The 17,005-nt window shown below is 39.7% G+C and overlaps 2 protein-coding genes across 3 annotated transcripts in view; one reads left to right on the top strand and one right to left on the bottom strand.

The window, feature by feature from the left end:
- Positions 1–1,246: 1,246 nt before the first annotated feature.
- LOC138044410 (non-structural maintenance of chromosomes element 1 homolog) lies at positions 1,247–7,683 on the bottom strand. Its single transcript, XM_068890925.1, has 8 exons — positions 7,469–7,683; positions 7,226–7,347; positions 6,287–6,364; positions 5,452–5,595; positions 4,097–4,213; positions 3,173–3,240; positions 1,602–1,693; positions 1,247–1,439 (listed from the first exon to the last, which is right to left on the bottom strand). The coding sequence occupies exons 1-8, from the start codon at positions 7,572–7,574 to the stop codon at positions 1,390–1,392; spliced, it is 777 nt and encodes a 258-aa protein (XP_068747026.1). The 5' UTR covers positions 7,575–7,683; the 3' UTR covers positions 1,247–1,389.
- Positions 7,684–8,925: 1,242 nt separating this feature from the next.
- Positions 8,926–17,005, top strand: part of LOC138045249 (nuclear inhibitor of protein phosphatase 1-like) — a 54,206-nt gene continuing 46,126 nt past the window's right edge. Inside the window, exons 1-7 of one of the 2 annotated variants that reach the window (XR_011131554.1) lie at positions 8,926–9,000; positions 9,071–9,131; positions 12,524–12,677; positions 13,589–13,827; positions 13,989–14,145; positions 14,258–14,325; positions 15,717–16,776. Coding sequence is in view for 1 of the 2 variants with exons in the window: in XM_068891679.1 (XP_068747780.1) it covers positions 8,942–9,000; positions 9,071–9,131; positions 12,524–12,677; positions 13,589–13,827; positions 13,989–14,145; positions 14,258–14,325; positions 15,717–16,073 (1,095 nt within the window). In the remaining variant the exon portion in view is untranslated. Of the gene's footprint in view, positions 9,001–9,070; positions 9,132–12,523; positions 12,678–13,588; positions 13,828–13,988; positions 14,146–14,257; positions 14,326–15,716 lie in introns of both variants that reach the window. The other variant, XM_068891679.1, reaches the window with a different exon arrangement.

Genomic DNA, 17,005 nt, shown 5'->3' with positions numbered 1-17,005 from the left:
TAAAAGGCTGTTTTGGAGGAATACCTTCCCCTTTTATCACATTGGCACAAACGTTATGAAAAGGAAAATAATAGAAAATAAATAAGTGTATCTTCTCTCTGTTAACCCACTGACACCTGGGATTGAGACTTGACAGATTTTACTCGTTAACTGGGGATGTTCTAGGACACCTGAGGAGACTGTGAATGGGTTAACCAGTCAAAAACTTTGCGCCCCCTATTAATGCACTAAAAGAGGAAGCGCAACCAGCAGTCATTTTGCATCACGACTGACCTACTACAGTGAAGGGTATTGGCTACTCCTGATGTTCCTCAAAACTGCATTTCAATGAAGAAATAATATTGTTAAGAACACGAGGTTGCAAATTGTTTTGCGATGACCAAATATCAGGAGTACAGTCAAGCCTTTGCTTTTTTTAAACACACAATCACTGACTGCCAGTTTGGCGTACTAGCTTGTGTAATGTTGTGAAAATAGTAAAATCTCAAGGAGACAATGCAAAAATATTTTGTTTGCTAGAGATGTTAAGAATTATGTTAACAATGAATATGACGTAAGGTGTATGTGACATTTGGCAAGCTCATTCAGAATACTGAAATTTCTTCTATGTTCAAATTTTTTCCCGATACCACAGGACGGATTTTCTTTCAGTGATCAGAAATTTTGGGCTTTCATTGAGGGCCGCGGGCTAAGGATGTCCTCAGCCTACACGATGTTTCATACCAGTCAAACACATTAAGCTACTTCCCCCCCCCCCCCCCCCCCCTTCTCCCACCTATTTGAAAAGTCAGGGGTTATTTACATGTACACAGGAGACTGGGACAAACTCAGTTTGTTAGGTATCGGCCTTCAGACATTTCTTCTTTTTTGTTTACACGAGATTGGCCTGAAAATGAACTCAGACTGGTCCAACTTTGTCTTGGTTGCTGGACTGAGACAAGAAACTCTCACACCGCTCTGAGTATGCATTGTTCTCATGTACATAGCAAATTTCAGACTGGGTCCAGAAATTTCAAGCTTGTATGCTGTTGGGTCAGTGATATCTTTATTAGACAAAATATATCATTTCATCCTGAAACCAGGCACCAAGCATTTCATACCAGTCTGAGTTCGTCCCGGTCTCATGTAAATACACCCCAAGAAGTCGACTGCCCTGTAGAGACCAGTTGTTTTGGATCTTATTAATATTTTTGGTGTACTTGGGATATCCACATTTCTTAATATCAATAATATTTATTCCACAGAGTTATTATAATATTATTATGTTACTTCTCTCCATGATTCAGCAAACCTTTACATAAGGCAAACTAGAATAATATTATCATAAATTTGCAATTGTCTGAACTGTAACCAAAACTTGTGGATCATTTTTACAAATCTCATTTCTTTTCATCTTCTCTTCTTGCGTTGCTGTCTTGAAGGTCCCGCACTGGTTTCACCTGGTTGAAATTAAGATGAAAAAGTTTAAGTATCAATAAAACAAGCACAAGTTCTGGCAATAAAAGAAAACAGCCTAAATTACATCTGGTTGAAAAAGATGGGCTACTAGAGTGAAAAGAGAAGGAAACTGAGAGTTAAGAAGACTGTAGAAACAGACTCACCATCTTCATTGGCTGTGGATGATGATAATAGTTGAGGAATCTCATTGGTCCAAACAGCACCACACTGTTGGTTTGGACAGGTCTTCTGTGCCCTTCAGAATGCAATTTATTATAAACATTTCATAAGGTTAGGGACGGTGCCTACTGTTGTTATTGCTCTTACGTTCTGTACATCCAGAGATACTCTGGTTTCCTATGTTCGTGCTTACTAATACAGGGATATTTTTGTGCAGTTTAAAACTACGCTGAGAATGCAGAATTCGACAAGTGCTCTTGGCATTTGAAAAGAAAATTGGGGGTAACTATGCATTTTTCAGACTAGAGATAATTATGTAAGCTTCAATTTGGAAAAGAATGCCATACAATGCTTTGTATTTTAAAGCTTTCAAATATTGATGACTAATAATAATAATAATAATAATAATAATAATAATAATAATAATAATTATTATTATTATTAGCATTATCATTATTATCTTTGAAAAATGCATGGTTACCCCCATTTTCTTTCAGGATGAGGATGTCCTCATTAACCCTTTGACGTCCAAACTGGCCTAAACCGATCAGACTTAGTATTTTACTCTGTCTAACGCCAGATGATTTTACTCGTCAATGGGAAACCCCTGGGAGTCAATGGGTTAATCACTCACTGAAAAACTATGTCCCCATTAATCACTCACTGAAAAACTATGTCCCCATTAACCCTTTGGCGTCCAAACCGGCCTAAACCTGCCAGACTTAGTATTTTACTCTGTTTAACGCCAGACGATTTTGCTCGTCAATGGGGAACCTCCAGGAGTCAATGGGTTAAATGAGCACTCTCATGCTAAATTTGCTGTTTTTAGGTCAAAATGTACCTCACACATACATGTACAACATTTCTGACAACTACTGACAAGATGTGAAATATATTTATCGCGCAAAGAGCTATTTGTATTTAATTTTTGGCGACTCTCTGCGGAAACCATCTCCAAACTTGAAAAACTGGCTAGTTTTTTTCAAGTTTCAATCCATTTTTATCCTCTCCATCCATGGATGCAAATAACAAAGAATAACTTCAGTGCACTTCAGTTGTTATTGGCAACAAAACTACACCATTATTCTTCAGCCTGTTTATGCAAAGACATATAATTTTCATGTTTTAAAATTTGACTGAAATAGCACAACACTGCCCCTTTAAGATCTGCTTTTACGGCATATTCATAAACCAAGAAAAAATACCTTTGAATTAGTAGGCACTGTTCTTAAACAGAGGTTGCAAAAGGAGTGACACAACAAATGAAGTACACTACTTTGCTCTCAAGCAAATAAACAATTATTATTTCACCTGCTGTTGGTGCTTAAGAGGTACGGCATGAGGGTTTTGCCTATTTCTCATGCTCGTTGCATTTCCTGGAAATTTTGTCCTTTAGGATTTCATCTTTCCTGTGACAGAGTGCTCTTTTGTCTGGGCTGTTGCTTTACGCTTGCAGAATAGAGTTCATCACAGTCTTAAAGTGGCAACCAGTCATTTGTCTAAGAGTGATGATGGAAAGTGTGAAAAGACAATACCAAAATTTCAGTCTTAGTACCTTCGTTGAAAGTAGCGAGCTGCACATCGTTTGTGAATCTTGCCCTCACACTGAGAACAACACTGTCCCTAAAATCAAAAGAAAGAATCCTCTTTAATTTATTCATCCTTGCACAGTGGTCGACAAGACCGTGAGACTGGCACAGCTCAATTAGGCTGAAAGAACTGGCCTTAAACCATGTTAGGCACCCCTTGAAAACACTATCTGGCTTGCATAATGATGAACAAAAACTATGATCTACCTCAATTGATTAGAGCGTCCCACTGGCATCATGAGGTCACGGGTTCAAACCCCGTTGAAGTCCTGAATTTCTTCAGGCTTCTCTACTGTCACAACTGCTAAAATTGCATTCATAACTGCAAGGATCATATCTTACTTGATGTCACATCCAAAGTTCAATATATGATTCATTTCATATATCATTTTGTTCAATGATTCATTTCCTCACGGGAACATTGGAACCCACAAATGACCAGCTCCCAACATCAGTGTCTTTGTAGCTCAGTTGGTTAGAGCATTGCACCAGCATCGTGAGGTCACAGGTTCAAACCCCGTTAAGTCCTGAAATTTTTCATGCTTCTCTCTTCACTTGATTGAATAATGATCTCAGAGCATAGCACCATCGCATCATGCAATAAGATGGGAGCCAATTTCAACAACGAAGAAAGACCGTGGGAGTCAGATAATTCATAAGCCTTGTGTTCAAGGTCTGAGTTTGAACTTGCTTTGCAGAGGTAGGCGATGTGACTGATGAGCCCCAAGCCAGCCAGGCTCCTTACAAGTGTGTGACACAGGGTATTTGGTCACCGGTCCAGGCATTGACCTACCCTTCAGAATTTAACATTGGACAAACCATACTACTCCAACAGCTGGAAAAGTATGGTAAAAGCTTCATGACTCTGGCCTGTGTCAAGACCTCCTAACCTTAATAGCAATTGTATGACAAATCATACAGTCCACTATGTCATCTTCATAGACTCTCTTCAGGTATGGATGAAGCTCCAACATGGCCCTTGGTCCTAATGAATACGAACCTGATGACTGTAATCAAACACTAGCAATTACAACAGAAATGTATATTATTTGAAGTGTGAGTTATAGACGAAAGAGAGAAAATGACCCTCACACTTATCTGGACAACTTTAAGCAGTTGTCTCTTAAATTTGAGATATGTCCAGGTTTGACCCTAATTAGATCCACGCGGATTTCAATAAGCGTCACGAAGTGTCCCCTTGCTCTTCTAGCCAACTTCAACATCACTTGTGTCTCAGAATGCAGACAATTTACGTCACAAAGTGTCCCTCAAATGCTGCTCTCTAAGTGAAGATTAACTGCTGCATTTACCCAAAGCTAAAAATAACGCTAACCTTTACCCTTACCTTATTGTTGAAAATAGGTAGCAAATGCTTAGACTTAAAGGGACACTTTGTGTTGGATGTCAAAATTGGGCGTGCATCTAATTAGGGTCAAACCTGGACATAAGTGTTAAATTCAGGAGGCTCCAACAGGATTCGAACCCATGATCATTGCACTGGCATCGCAGACATCGTGGGTTTGAATTCCACTGGAGCCACCTGTCCATAAGAGACAATGCTAGGGTCATTTCTCTCTAAAATTAGACATCAGTTGTTCCACTTGCACGAGTGGTAGAATGGCAATAACATTTTGATAAATTATATTAACATTATTTTAATCATTAACCCTCTGACGTCCAAACCAGCCTAAACTGGCCAGACTCGTCAATGGGGAACCCCTGGGAGTCAAGGGGTTAACCATATAAACAATACTCATTAATAATAAGTGCAAGTGAAAAACATATTGCATGTGATTAGAAACCACATGACCACAATATTATCCCCTTAGTGATTTATGGGCACGAATGATGTTTTGAAAGTTCTCAAAATAATTTAATGAGCAATTTGACAAATCACAAGTGACCATAAATCACAAAATGCACAAGGAAGTTCATTCAGATTCATTTCTAATTCATTAAGTACTCAAAATTACTCCATTGCTGTGTTTCCATAGCAACTTCTGTATTTCTCTCTATAACCTATTAATTTTATGCATTTGTCATGACCCGCAACCAGAAATGCGATATACAGATAAGTGTGTTATAAAAGTAGTAGTATTTTATTATCACATCTTCATTTGGGATATATGTTTACAAAGAAAAAGACATTTTGTGACCTAAATAAACAGGATAAAATGAACTCAACAGGAGAAACATGTACTAATACTAGCAATAACATTTAGCCTTGTTATAGAAGCAAACTTGCCTCTGACATCCAGTTGTCCTTAACAAGCTTCTCAACAAGTTTCTCTGCATGAGTTATGCCCATCTTTTTCTCTAAATCAGTTGCAATGTTGAGGGCATCCATAGAGGACACTGTTCCATCAGAAGAAGTTACAATCAAGTCCATCTTAACAACACAACAACAACAACAACAAAAAACGTAGTGAAGGGGTCTCTTCACTTTTCATTAAACATAGTGTTCCAACACTGCATTTTGTTTCCAAACCTTTGTGGCCATTTAATGAGTTAAAAACACCTCCAGCAACTTACTGTACTTAGTTGCAAAGTCATGTACATAAATGTTTTTCTAGTCAATTAAGATCACTGCAATGCACTCTCTAAAATTCAAGTTGCTGGATGAATCAAATAAATTAATGTGCAGGAAACTGAGATGAACCAAGTAGCTGGGTTGAGATCTGTAAAAAGTAACCCCTCTCCTAGATTAAAGGCCCTGACAGTGGTAACGGAATAGACAGGTGGGAGGTATTGTAATTGGCTAAAGATCTTAAATTGCAGTATGCAGTTGCACAAGATGTTGCACACCCATTCGTACCTCAAAATTTCACTTTTTATCTGCCAGGTAAAATGTGCAAAGTTATCAAAACTAGCATTAATTTGGACCCATGACTGTGATGTGAGAGGCATGGTTCTATTCTTGATTTTAGGTCACCAACTGCTTTGTAATGCAAAATTACTTTGAAAACAGGAATGCAAAGCAGTTTGTGCAGTAAAATTTAAAATTTAAGGAGATATTTTTATACCCCAACCTCAGTATAATTTTTCATAGCGACTTTCCTTTCAATGAAAAGATAATTTACCACTTTCTTGAAAAATGCAATGTCATTTGGTGAATAATCTGTTGCCATCTTAGAATGCTCATCTTCCGCAGTATTTACCTGTAGAAAAGTAATACAGTAAAATCTTGATTTACAAACCTTTAATAATGCCCACCGTCAGCATTAATAATGGGCAACAAGACTTGTGATAGGCTAAAAGCCTCCCTTTTAACTGTGACTTTCAATGAAAATCAATCTAAAAATGGGGTTTAAAAAATTTATTTAGAAAATAATTAGGATAGTACGTGCACTCTCATTGGTCAATAGCTGTGATGAGAGTATGTAAACACGGCTGTGATATCACATGAATTTTGATTGGTTATGTGTTGTCAGATGTGCATTTTGGTAGGAAACACCATTTTCCTTCATTTGTCAAAAATATTTTTAAAAAGTGTTTTATAAAAGAAACAGAGGACGTTTTTCCATGTTTACATAGCCTCATCTAAATTCTCGACAGTTATGCAAACCCTCGACTGTGTCTCAGGTTTTCAAAACTGTCTTGAATTCTCCCAACTCCCCCTCGTGTTTAGATGAGGCTACGTAAACACGGAAAAAGTCCTCTATTGCTTAAATAATAACCAAATCAATGCATGCGACCTGATTGGTCAATCAGCCATGGTCTATTGTGCTAGTAAACTCATGGATCTTTTGTGCATCTCCTAAGCTATCATATAAAAGCAATAGGCTGCAAGTTTCTACATCCGCTAGCGGATCGAGGAGTCCAAATCCGCTGTGACAACTGTATCTTCGTACAAGGGTTGCTGCTTAACTCCTTATATTTACTCCAGATATTAACTCGAATTCCCAATAACTCGAACCTTTTTCAATTTCCCTTGAAGGTTAGAGTTTTCGGGAGTCGACTGTAGCTGTGTTGAGTACTGCACTGTATGAAAATCATAATGAGTCAAAGGTTGTACTTACTAAACCAAAGTGTATTACGCCATCATCTTCCGAAATTCCACGTCGGATTTCCATGTCAAACGGCCCCAAACTCTTATTGATCACGTCCAAAAAGTTCGCGAAGTTCTCGGCAGGAGAATCATCTGAAAATTCAAAGCATTATACTTAGAGTTGATGAGATAATTACGATGAAATGTTCACGTTTCTTGTGAGCTACAAGCTCAAAGTGAGCTCAATGCGTTTGTCGAGACTATGTTTTCGTACCACCGAACGCTGTACACGCTTTATTGTAAATGTCCGTTGTTTCCTTTTCAGTAAGAAACTGTTTAGACATAAAGGTTTGTAGGAAAAGATGCTGTGATTCCCTCATCTTTGCGTTGCCTCCAAGGAAAACCGATTCAATGTTGATTCCAAACGATGGCGGGAAAAGCGATCACAAGGCGCCAATGAGTGAAGGGAAGCCTTCCCAGTGTCTTTCCTCTCCTTCCGGTTGGAGGAAACACCCTGGAGACCAGTTTTTCAGGGCTTCGTCCAGGCTCCAGTTGCGCTATCCAATTACCCGGGGCCAGTTTTTCAAAAGCCCTTAACACTAATCCACGATTAAAATGAGTTTTTGAAAATACATTGTACGTGGTTAGTCTTACGAAGCTCGTTTCATCCCGACCAAGGGACTCATCAGAGACCTTTCTGCTTGGCAAACTCGTTGGGCATCACGCCTAAAGTCCCGTTCCCTAACAAAATGAGCGATGAGTCCATTGGTCGGTATGAAACGAGCTTTGCAAAACTAACCACGAACAATGTATTGTCACAAGTAACTGTCAACTTTATTGTCAATTTTTCACTCGTGAATTTGCGTGGTCTGGAATCCTTATGACATATAAGGCGAGATTGCTGTCATCATTTTGTTAGCGAACGGGACTTTGGGCGTGATGTCCATGTTAGACACCGTTTAACATGGCGCGGTCTATAAAATGGCGATCGCAAGATTGTAACGCGAACTCGATCGCCCCAACAAGCGAACTCGACCGGCTCAACAAGACGCTTGCACTGCAGGCTAATTGAGCATCGATCTGATGTCCTCTTACGTCTGTTCTCGCTACAACGTCGTATGACGAAAATGGAGCCTGCTTGCAGGTTAATGCAACGTAAGTTTGACAAAGTGACTGTCAAACTGTTACTTGCAGGAAAACACGCTGCCATGATGTAGCAACTTCTTGCCAGTCAGTGTTGGACACTTTCTGCTGAACATTTTCTTGAGTTGGCAAAACAGTGTGTGACAACAATACAGATGTATTTTGTCAATGATGACTTGGGGACACTTGGAAATAAACAGTGTGTTCCAACAAGAGTTGAATCCATGACCTTTGGATTTCATTTGGTTCCTGTATGTACCAATGTACCCCCTCTCAGACGAAGCACAGCAAAGGTATTGAACGGCCTGAGCATTTAGAAAAAGGATTTTTCAGAAGGGTGGATAGCGCTAACCACTGGATAATTCAATTGGTTTTGCTAGTGTTTATCCACCGGATAGGATAGTAATTTATCTGGTGGATAGCGTTATCCACCTATTGAACAACCTAGACCAGCCTGATAAACGCCATCATGGGGCAGAATGTGAACTTGCAGGAAATCACGCTCCACGCAGGCGACCTAACTTTTTATCCGGGATATTTTCTTCAGCGCTCTCTACCAGTTTCTCTCGGCTTACTCAAAGCGTGCGAAATCCATCATTTCAAGATGGCGGTACACAAAGCTGTAACTCCTGCGAGTGCACCAGCTTTTGAGGTCCCAAGCTGGTAAGAATTAAGGGTTTTTTCAGCTAATTGTTGGATTTTACTTAATCGAAACATGGGTTCTTTATCACAGGGCAGGAAAACCGCCTCAAGGGCTTCATTTAGATGTCATGAAACAAACAACTTTAGTGGAGGTGAGAGTTAGGATAGCTATAGATCAAAACAAACGGTTTACTATCTAACAGAGTCGCTCAGCGGATCGTCATCCTAGTGGAAAGAGTTTAGCAACACGATGGTTCGTTGGTCACTAGGCGTACCCACCAAAATATATACGTTTCTTGTTGTTTTATTATTACTTCTCCCACAGACAGACGAGCCACCGATTTGCCGAGCTAGCTACCTTAATTAAGAGAAAACAGCTGAACTGCAGAGTACCTGGCCACTTATTTGCATATGAATAGCGTGTATTATCGTATGCCTCGTTCTCTAAACAGAACAGAAACAGAGCCACAAACAATAGTGGCCAGGTATTCTGCAGTTAATACTCCGGCCAATGTGACCGTCTTGGGATGATGTGTGAAAAAGGCTTATGGTGTGGATCCTTGTTCTGAAGCCATGTGACCAAAATCAGCCTTGATCAACAGGGAGTTTTCTGAGTGTAGTTAAACAGGCCATTATAAACTACTAAAGATTATCAGGAGTCCTGATGCTCTTGGTTCGTGACCATGGAAATCAAAGCACAATTTAGCAACTTCTTGCCAGTCAGTGTTGGACACTTTCTGCCGACCATTGTCTTGAGTTAATAAAACAGTGGGTGACAATGTTAGAGATGTATTTGTCAATGATGACTTGGGAAAACTTGAAAATAATCACAGTGCTTCCAACAAGAGTTGAATCAATGACCTCCGGATTGCGGCTAGTTGGGTTGCTTATCCACTGAGCTGTCGGAGGTTACCAGCAACTATAATAGTTGCCTTTTAGGGTGTGTCGTCTACCTTTAATACTTTCCAATAATTATTATTACTTGCCTATCATTGAATGAGAAGGTTGTCAATTTGGTTCTTTAAAGAGTGATGCAAAGTGAAGACAGTAGCGATCAAAGATGGACAGATATTCTTCAAGTTCCTATGACGCTTGTTTTTTCCCCGTTTTTTTACTTTTCGTATGAATATCTATAGTGTCTGTAGTGTAGTACTTTAAAAAAGTTTCCCTCACAGGGCTTGAAATTGCGACCAATACAGTCGCATTTGTGACCAAATTTTTTCCCTTTGCAACTAAAATATCTGGAGAAGTCGCAAATTTGCGACTTGTTTTTATCTTCGCTCTTTCGAAACAAAAGGGTTAGCAGTTGCCACTTTGCTGCTCTTTTTACTAAAATAAATGAAGAAATGACAAAATTATTTTGCTTCTCACCTTGAGTTTTCTTTCAATCTCAAGATAGCGTAATTGTAGCGTAATTTCGCTGCCATGTTACGTGCGCAACTCTATTTCTTCGATATCATTCGCCACTTTCAGTGGTTTCTTTCAACACAAGTATTGTGTGCTCATATTTTGTTTTGCTACACCATTGAAAACACAATGCAGCGCGACAATTTTGCGACTAAATTTTGCGCAATTGCGACTCGCAAAATTGCAACTGGGTTTTTTCGCTAATTTCAAGCCCTACCTTATAGTGTATCCAGGTGTTTTAGCAGGCACTTGATTTACATGTATAAACAAAAAAATTTGTGTGACCCAGTTGGGCCTTGGTAAATAATGACGTCAAAGAACATTGCATGTCTACGTAAAGAAATGTGCGAATGTGTAAGAGTAGAAGTCTTGTTGAAAATCTAGAGCTTTTTGTTTAAGTCTTATAGAATTGTCGGGCGATAGGTATCCTTAGGATGCTGTGAATGTTCTGATGATTCATAATGGAATTACATTCTTGACTTCTTTGATGTCATTAGTTACCAGAACCCATCTGGCTCAGCCAAAATCAAAGGCCTGCTAAAACGTGTGGATATACATTGAGGGAAAAATTTTTGAAGTACTACACTCCAGATACCAAATATTTAAACGAAAAGTTAAAAAACGGGAAAAAAATAATCTTCATAGGGACTTTCAGTTACGTAACTGCAGTAAACAATGCTAAACAAAAGAGACTATTGCTATGAATAACAAAAGAGCAAACGCATTTATGCGATTTCAAATGCAATGTCAAATGCTGTGTTTTGCATGTGCATTGGTCGCTTATCTCTGACCTGTACTGTACACGTACAATGCAGTGTCTAAAATGCTACAGTTACTGCATCTCACTGCACTAGAACAGACTGTGCTGACCATTTCATTGGTTGTTGCAGATTCAATTTGTGCTAGATCAGAATTGGGTGAGATTTAGGCATCTGACAGTGAGCGGTTTGTCGATGTTATTACTCCTCAGACATAAACATGCATTTCAGGAAAAGCAATGTTATTGTTACCATTGTCTAGGAATGATTTTGTTAATTCTGGGATACTTGCTGCACCTATGTACAAGTTACACCATCAGTAAAACATCGGAAATTCTTTTTTTTTTGGGTGGTGGGGGGGAAGGGCAGGAATTTTTTTCAAAATGCTTGATAATCACGAATGGCCAAACAAGCAATTAAACTGTCTATAGTATAATACATAATATAGTATAATACAATAATCTGCCAAGATAAAGAGGAAGACACATTTTGTTGGAGAATTCCAGGGGTTTCAATAATCTTTGAAGGAGATGCCTGGGCTTTTAATAAGTGGTGGTCTCTCTTGTCTTTCACAAGGGTTTGAGCAAAAATCAAGGCACAGTAGCCTGCGGTGAGAGGCAAATTTTTGACAAACATATGGTGGTATACCGCCAGTGAACAGCTTCTAATGAAACCCTGGAATTCAGGCCAGATCACAACACTGGAAACTCTGTGCCTTGCTCTTCGAAAATAGGGTGTTGTATCTTTAGCCCATTGAGTGTTAGGAGTAAGACTTCATAGATTTTACTCTGTCTAATGCCAGCCAATTTATTGAGGTTACAAACAGTGTCTGTTTATAGTCCTTATCGCAAAAGACTTGAAAGTCTAATCATTTGCGGATGCATTTACAAAAGTAGCACTTTCTCCTCAGTTATTTTAAGACTGAGTGTTGGTTTGGCTGGAATTGAACTCATGCTCAATGTCAGAGCATTGCTCTTTACAAATCACTATTGTCAATACCTTATATGTACATTTCTGGAGGAGTTAATTAGAACGGAAGGTTAACCCATTGAGCCGTGTGAGTCAGATTTTACTCTAACGCCAGACGATTTAACATGCACTCGTCAGTGGTGAGCGTCCTAGGGCGTTTGAGGTGTGAATTGGTCAAACCCAGTCAAAAACTCTGTCCCCATTAACCCATGGACACTTGAGAGTGAGAATTAATAGATTTTACTCTGTCTAATGCCAGACAATTTTACTCATGAATGGGGGGGGGGGGGGGGGGGTGGTAATTCCGAGATAGCGAGCCAATGAAAGTGCGTGATGTTGTGTAATCACCTGTGTATTTAGACTAATATTTAATATTTTATTTACATAATATGTATATTTTTTGTCAACAGAAATTGATCATTGATCAGAAGTCATGCTATTTGTTTGGGAGGAACAAAGAAGCCTGTGATTTTTCATTGGAGCACACATCATGTTCACGAGTCCATGCTGCTTTAGTGTTCCACAGGCATCTCAATCGATCATTCTTGATTGATCTCAAGAGTAGTAAGTTCAGGATTTTGGATTTTACTGTCTTTGTCGGCCAACCTAGTAATAGTGTAGTGTTAATCCTTGAATCATGATAAATTATGACGACGATGATGATGATGGCGCAGTGGTGAGAGGGCTCGCCTCCCACCAATGTGGCCGAGGTTCGATTCCCGGACCAGACGCCATAAGTGGGTTGACTTTGTGTTGGTTCTCTTCTCTGCTTCGAGGGTTTTTCTCCGGCTTCTCCGGTTTCCCCCCCTTGGCAAAAACCAGCATACAGCCGATTTCAGTTGGCTGTAAGCTGTGCTCCAAGGTCACACATGAACCACATAGCGCCTGCCAGAGGCGCCATAGTATGCTTTCGGTTCGACCTTGTTGAGCTGCGTCGTTGCTGTACTTTGCGACGGCGATTAACAGCGACAATTATTGTTATTATTATTATTATTATGTATGCGACAATTATTATTGTTGATAAGGATCATGATGCTGACGACATCCATGCTTGGTCCTCCTTTCTAAAAGTCAGACAAATTGGGATTTGACAACTCCTTAGGAAGGCCTTTCATTGGTCATTGAAAAGAATTATTATTTTTACAAGAAAATGTAACATAATTAAAAATGCAATCCGTGTTTTGCATACATAATAAACTTTGTTTACACTCTGAAATTTTAAGTTATTGAGTAAATGACGTCACTTTCCCTAGATCCAACCCTCCGAGGTCCAGTCAGGCAGTTTTAAATGTGAGTAATGGCGGACCGTGAAATCCAAAACATGCACTCAAAGTAAACAGCTTTTGGATAAAAATCAAAGCTTAAAATTTTGCCAGGCAGGTGTTAAGCAGACACACTTTCAAAATCTGAAGAAAAAAGGGAACTGATTTTTTTTTATCACAGTACCACTTTAAGGCTTATTTTTCTCCTCATAGCACATGGTACTTTTATTGGTACAATACGCTTGGAACCACAAAAACCGACACAGGTCCAGGTTGACAGTGTAATCAGATTTGGCGCATCTACCAGGAGCTACGTCCTGCGAGAGAAGCCTGCTATGCCGAGCTCAGCTATAAAGCTATCAGAGAATGTGCCAGACAATGCGGAGCCAGATAATGAAGAGAATGCGAAGGGAGGACTGCTGGGGCTTCCAGAATCAGACACAGATCTTGACGTAAGAATGCATGTAAACTTCTCTTCTTTCTTTCAATTGCAGCTAACATCAAATACTTGTGTAAATGTAAATTCTGCCTTCTGAAGCGAGCAGTCTTTTTAAGGTGATAGACACTTTAAAGTTGTAATAATACTACATCTTTATCTATTCTATGAAAATAGGATTTGACGGAGTTTAATACTGCTCACAATAAAAGGATATCCTCACTTGGTATCGAAGAAGGAAGCACTAATTTAGCTGGTGTGACGTCACTTAAACGAAAAAGAAAAACATCACTATCTGTGGCATTTAGAGAAGGAGAAGAAATCATAAATCCAGGTAAAGATAGCTTTGGTTTCGGATGTCCTTTAAGTTATAGGTTTCAGCGTCATTCTCCGGCGTCATGAAATCGTTTCTTACTTGGGTACTTATTTATTTCTTATCATTTCAGAGGATATTGATCCCACCGTCGGAAAGTTTCGAAATATGATTCAGACAACTCTTGTAATTCCAAACAAGGTATGGTATTGTTCTTTTGAACACGATAATTGCATTTAGTTTGATTTTTGAAATTATTTGTTCCAAATTTATCCGTGTCTGGTCGCTTCCTCGCCTAATACTAGCCAGCCCACAAGAATCTAAAAGAACTACACACACACATCTCTACAGACATCACTCGTCCATCAAGAGAAGGCAATGGAATTTAAGAATTACATTTTCCAGGCCAGGAAAAGTCATGGAATGTTATGGTCGGTCATTGAAAGTCATGGCAAATTATAGTTTTTAATGGCAGATTAATCATTGCAGTTGTCCAAGCAAGGATAAAATGAAGGGAAAACGAGTTTCTATCAAACAATCGGAAGTTTGGCGGACAGAGGTTGATAATTTATTCAAATTTGAACTGAGTTATGTCAGAAAATATCCTAAAATGAGGACAGTTTAGAGTTTGGAAAATTTTCTTACGTGGTAGCTAAACTTAAGGTCATGGAAAGCTAGAGAAGATCATGGAAAAAGTTATGAAAAGTCATGGAATTTGAAGAGCTTAAAAGAGTACGAAACCTGTCAATTCTTCATTTTGTATTCAGCTCTCCCTAGTACTTGTTCCGATTAGATGGTTCGCACGACACTATCGATAGACCCTTCATTTGCTTCGTTTCCTCGTCATCCAGCACTTGCACATCGGTCCTTTTTTACTGGTGTCGTTAGAGGTTATTTTCAAACCACTCAATTGATGGGCCTGGTTACATGTAGCGGGGAAGATTGTTGCAATCGCGAAAGATCGTAGAGGGACAGTTTACATGGGAAAAGTGTGGTTGGATTTCTCGTTTACGATAATTGGTATAACGAAGTTGTTGAACGCCCGGCACCCATCAGTGATCATGTTGATACAGTTCCTTTTACTGCGTGCATTTTCTTTCTAAAGTTGTTTACATGGTGCTCGGATCTCCCTAGCTCCATGATCTTCCAATTTTGCTGCCAGGAAGATCCTTTCACGAGATACGTCCTGGTACATGGGAAAACCTTTTAACTGATTTAAACTGAATTCCGAAAACGGGCCTCTAGGACCTTCCTAGCACAAGGATCTTGCTTCTACCGCGTAAAAAGCCCCCCAAAATCGGGCCAAATTTTAGGTTTTTACCTCATTGATAACGAAGTCTCAATAAGGTATGGTGAGGGGGCTTCATGTCAGGTGCTAACGGGATCACTCGATCAATGGGCCGTTAAATTTCGGGTTTCATTCGGGCGACCGAATTGGTGTGCGAATGTTCTCGAAACGGAAGCGCGAAGCGCAAGTGTCGCTGGTTCGAATCTATCCTTCGCTCTTATTTCATTATTTTAAGAGGTAGTTCTGCACAGAGACTAATTTTTTTGTCTGTTTCCAAAACGGCCGACGTTTCTTACTTACACAGAAAATGCGAGGACCAGTGTCACCTATGGGCAACTTGACGGAAAATATAACACGACGACTACAGAGTTTTCCGTATTCTCAAGGGCTCTACTCCAATCTGCCAGGATCCGGCCCTATTCCTGAGCCTACGAGTCCCACCTCGCCTTCAGCGCATCACAAACCGCGTTTGACGATCACCTCGGCACCCGACGTGTCGTCGCCGACACTGCCCACATCTCCGAGAATACCCGTACCCGAACCGATACCCGCGGGCCCAGCTATGCAAAATGCACCAATGACAATTGCTGACGCGCCGAAAAAGAAATACGCGAAAGAGGCGTGGCCTGGAAAGAAACCAACGCCGTCCTTGCTTATTTAGGTCCTGTGGATGTATTTATGAGAGATTTTTAATTCCATTTTTCCATTCAGTTATGGAAAATATTGCTTCTAGTCGTTGACTGGAGAAAGCCTTCTTTGTAAAAAGCTTTATCAAGCATAAAAGAACGTTCCTCCTATTTTCTTAGGGTTTAAGCTCATCAAACTCGCAAATCTTTTGAATGTTGAAACTTTTTCTCTAGTTTCTAGTGAAAAAGGACTGAATCTTGGAAGGATTGATCCTGTAAATGGCTTTCGTCAAAGTTAAAGCTGTTTGTCAATTTTTGTAAGGTCGATTTCAGTTGTTTTGGTTTTCGTACGTAACTTAATTCCGATTCACTCTCATAAGTATGTCCTTCATTCTGAATGGTATCTCTACATGTAATGTAGTCAGAACTGGAAAGAAGTTAGGATGTTGTGGGCGAAGGTTTGAGCAAATTTTTATTGAAGTTAAACTGTCTTTGCACATCGTTAAAAAATCGAATAGTCAAATGAAAATAGACAAGAATTTAGAAGGCGCTGAAGTAAGACCCGCGGCGTGCAAGAGAGGGAAGGCGTGCGTGGATCTCTTGCGCAGGCGCAACTTTATTATTTTGGCGCCTGTTTGGCGCCTGGCTTCCAATCTCGTTCCCAGAGGCCGCGATCCTTTTGGTCAGCGACGGGGTCGATTCTTCCCGCGCATGACAAAAGGGACCCCTAGGGACGAGGTTCCCTGGCTTCTGGTTAAGGACGGTGCCTACTAATTAAAGATATTTTTGCCCCGGTGTGTGATTATGTAGGAAAGGTAGATCTTAACAAGTGGTAATGAAATCCAAAAAGAAAATGGAAGGTAACCACGCATTTTTCAAAGATAATTCATGAATAATATTTGTAAAAAGCTTTAAAATGCAAAGCAATGTATGGCGTTCTTTCTCAAATTGAAGCTTAATTATCTCT

This window comes from Montipora capricornis, chromosome 4 (assembly GCF_036669925.1).
Source record: "Montipora capricornis isolate CH-2021 chromosome 4, ASM3666992v2, whole genome shotgun sequence".
Lineage (NCBI taxonomy): Eukaryota > Metazoa > Cnidaria > Anthozoa > Scleractinia > Acroporidae > Montipora > Montipora capricornis.
The sequence above is the reverse complement of the archived record's forward strand: the minus strand, read 5'-3'. Positions and strand labels throughout refer to the sequence as shown.

Bases quoted from the DNA above. Each gene is read 5' to 3' on its own strand.
- LOC138044410 (XM_068890925.1), bottom strand. From the start codon at position 7,574: ATGAGGGAATCACAGCATCTTTTCCTACAAACCTTTATGTCTAAACAG. The intron at 7,348-7,468 runs GTACGAAAACAT...TTGAATTTTCAG, and splicing joins AGCGTGTACAGCGTTCGGTG to ATGATTCTCCTGCCGAGAAC. The intron at 4,214-5,451 runs GCAAGTTTGCTT...GTTTGATTACAG, and splicing joins AGGACAACTGGATGTCAGAG to TCATCAGGTTCGTATTCATT.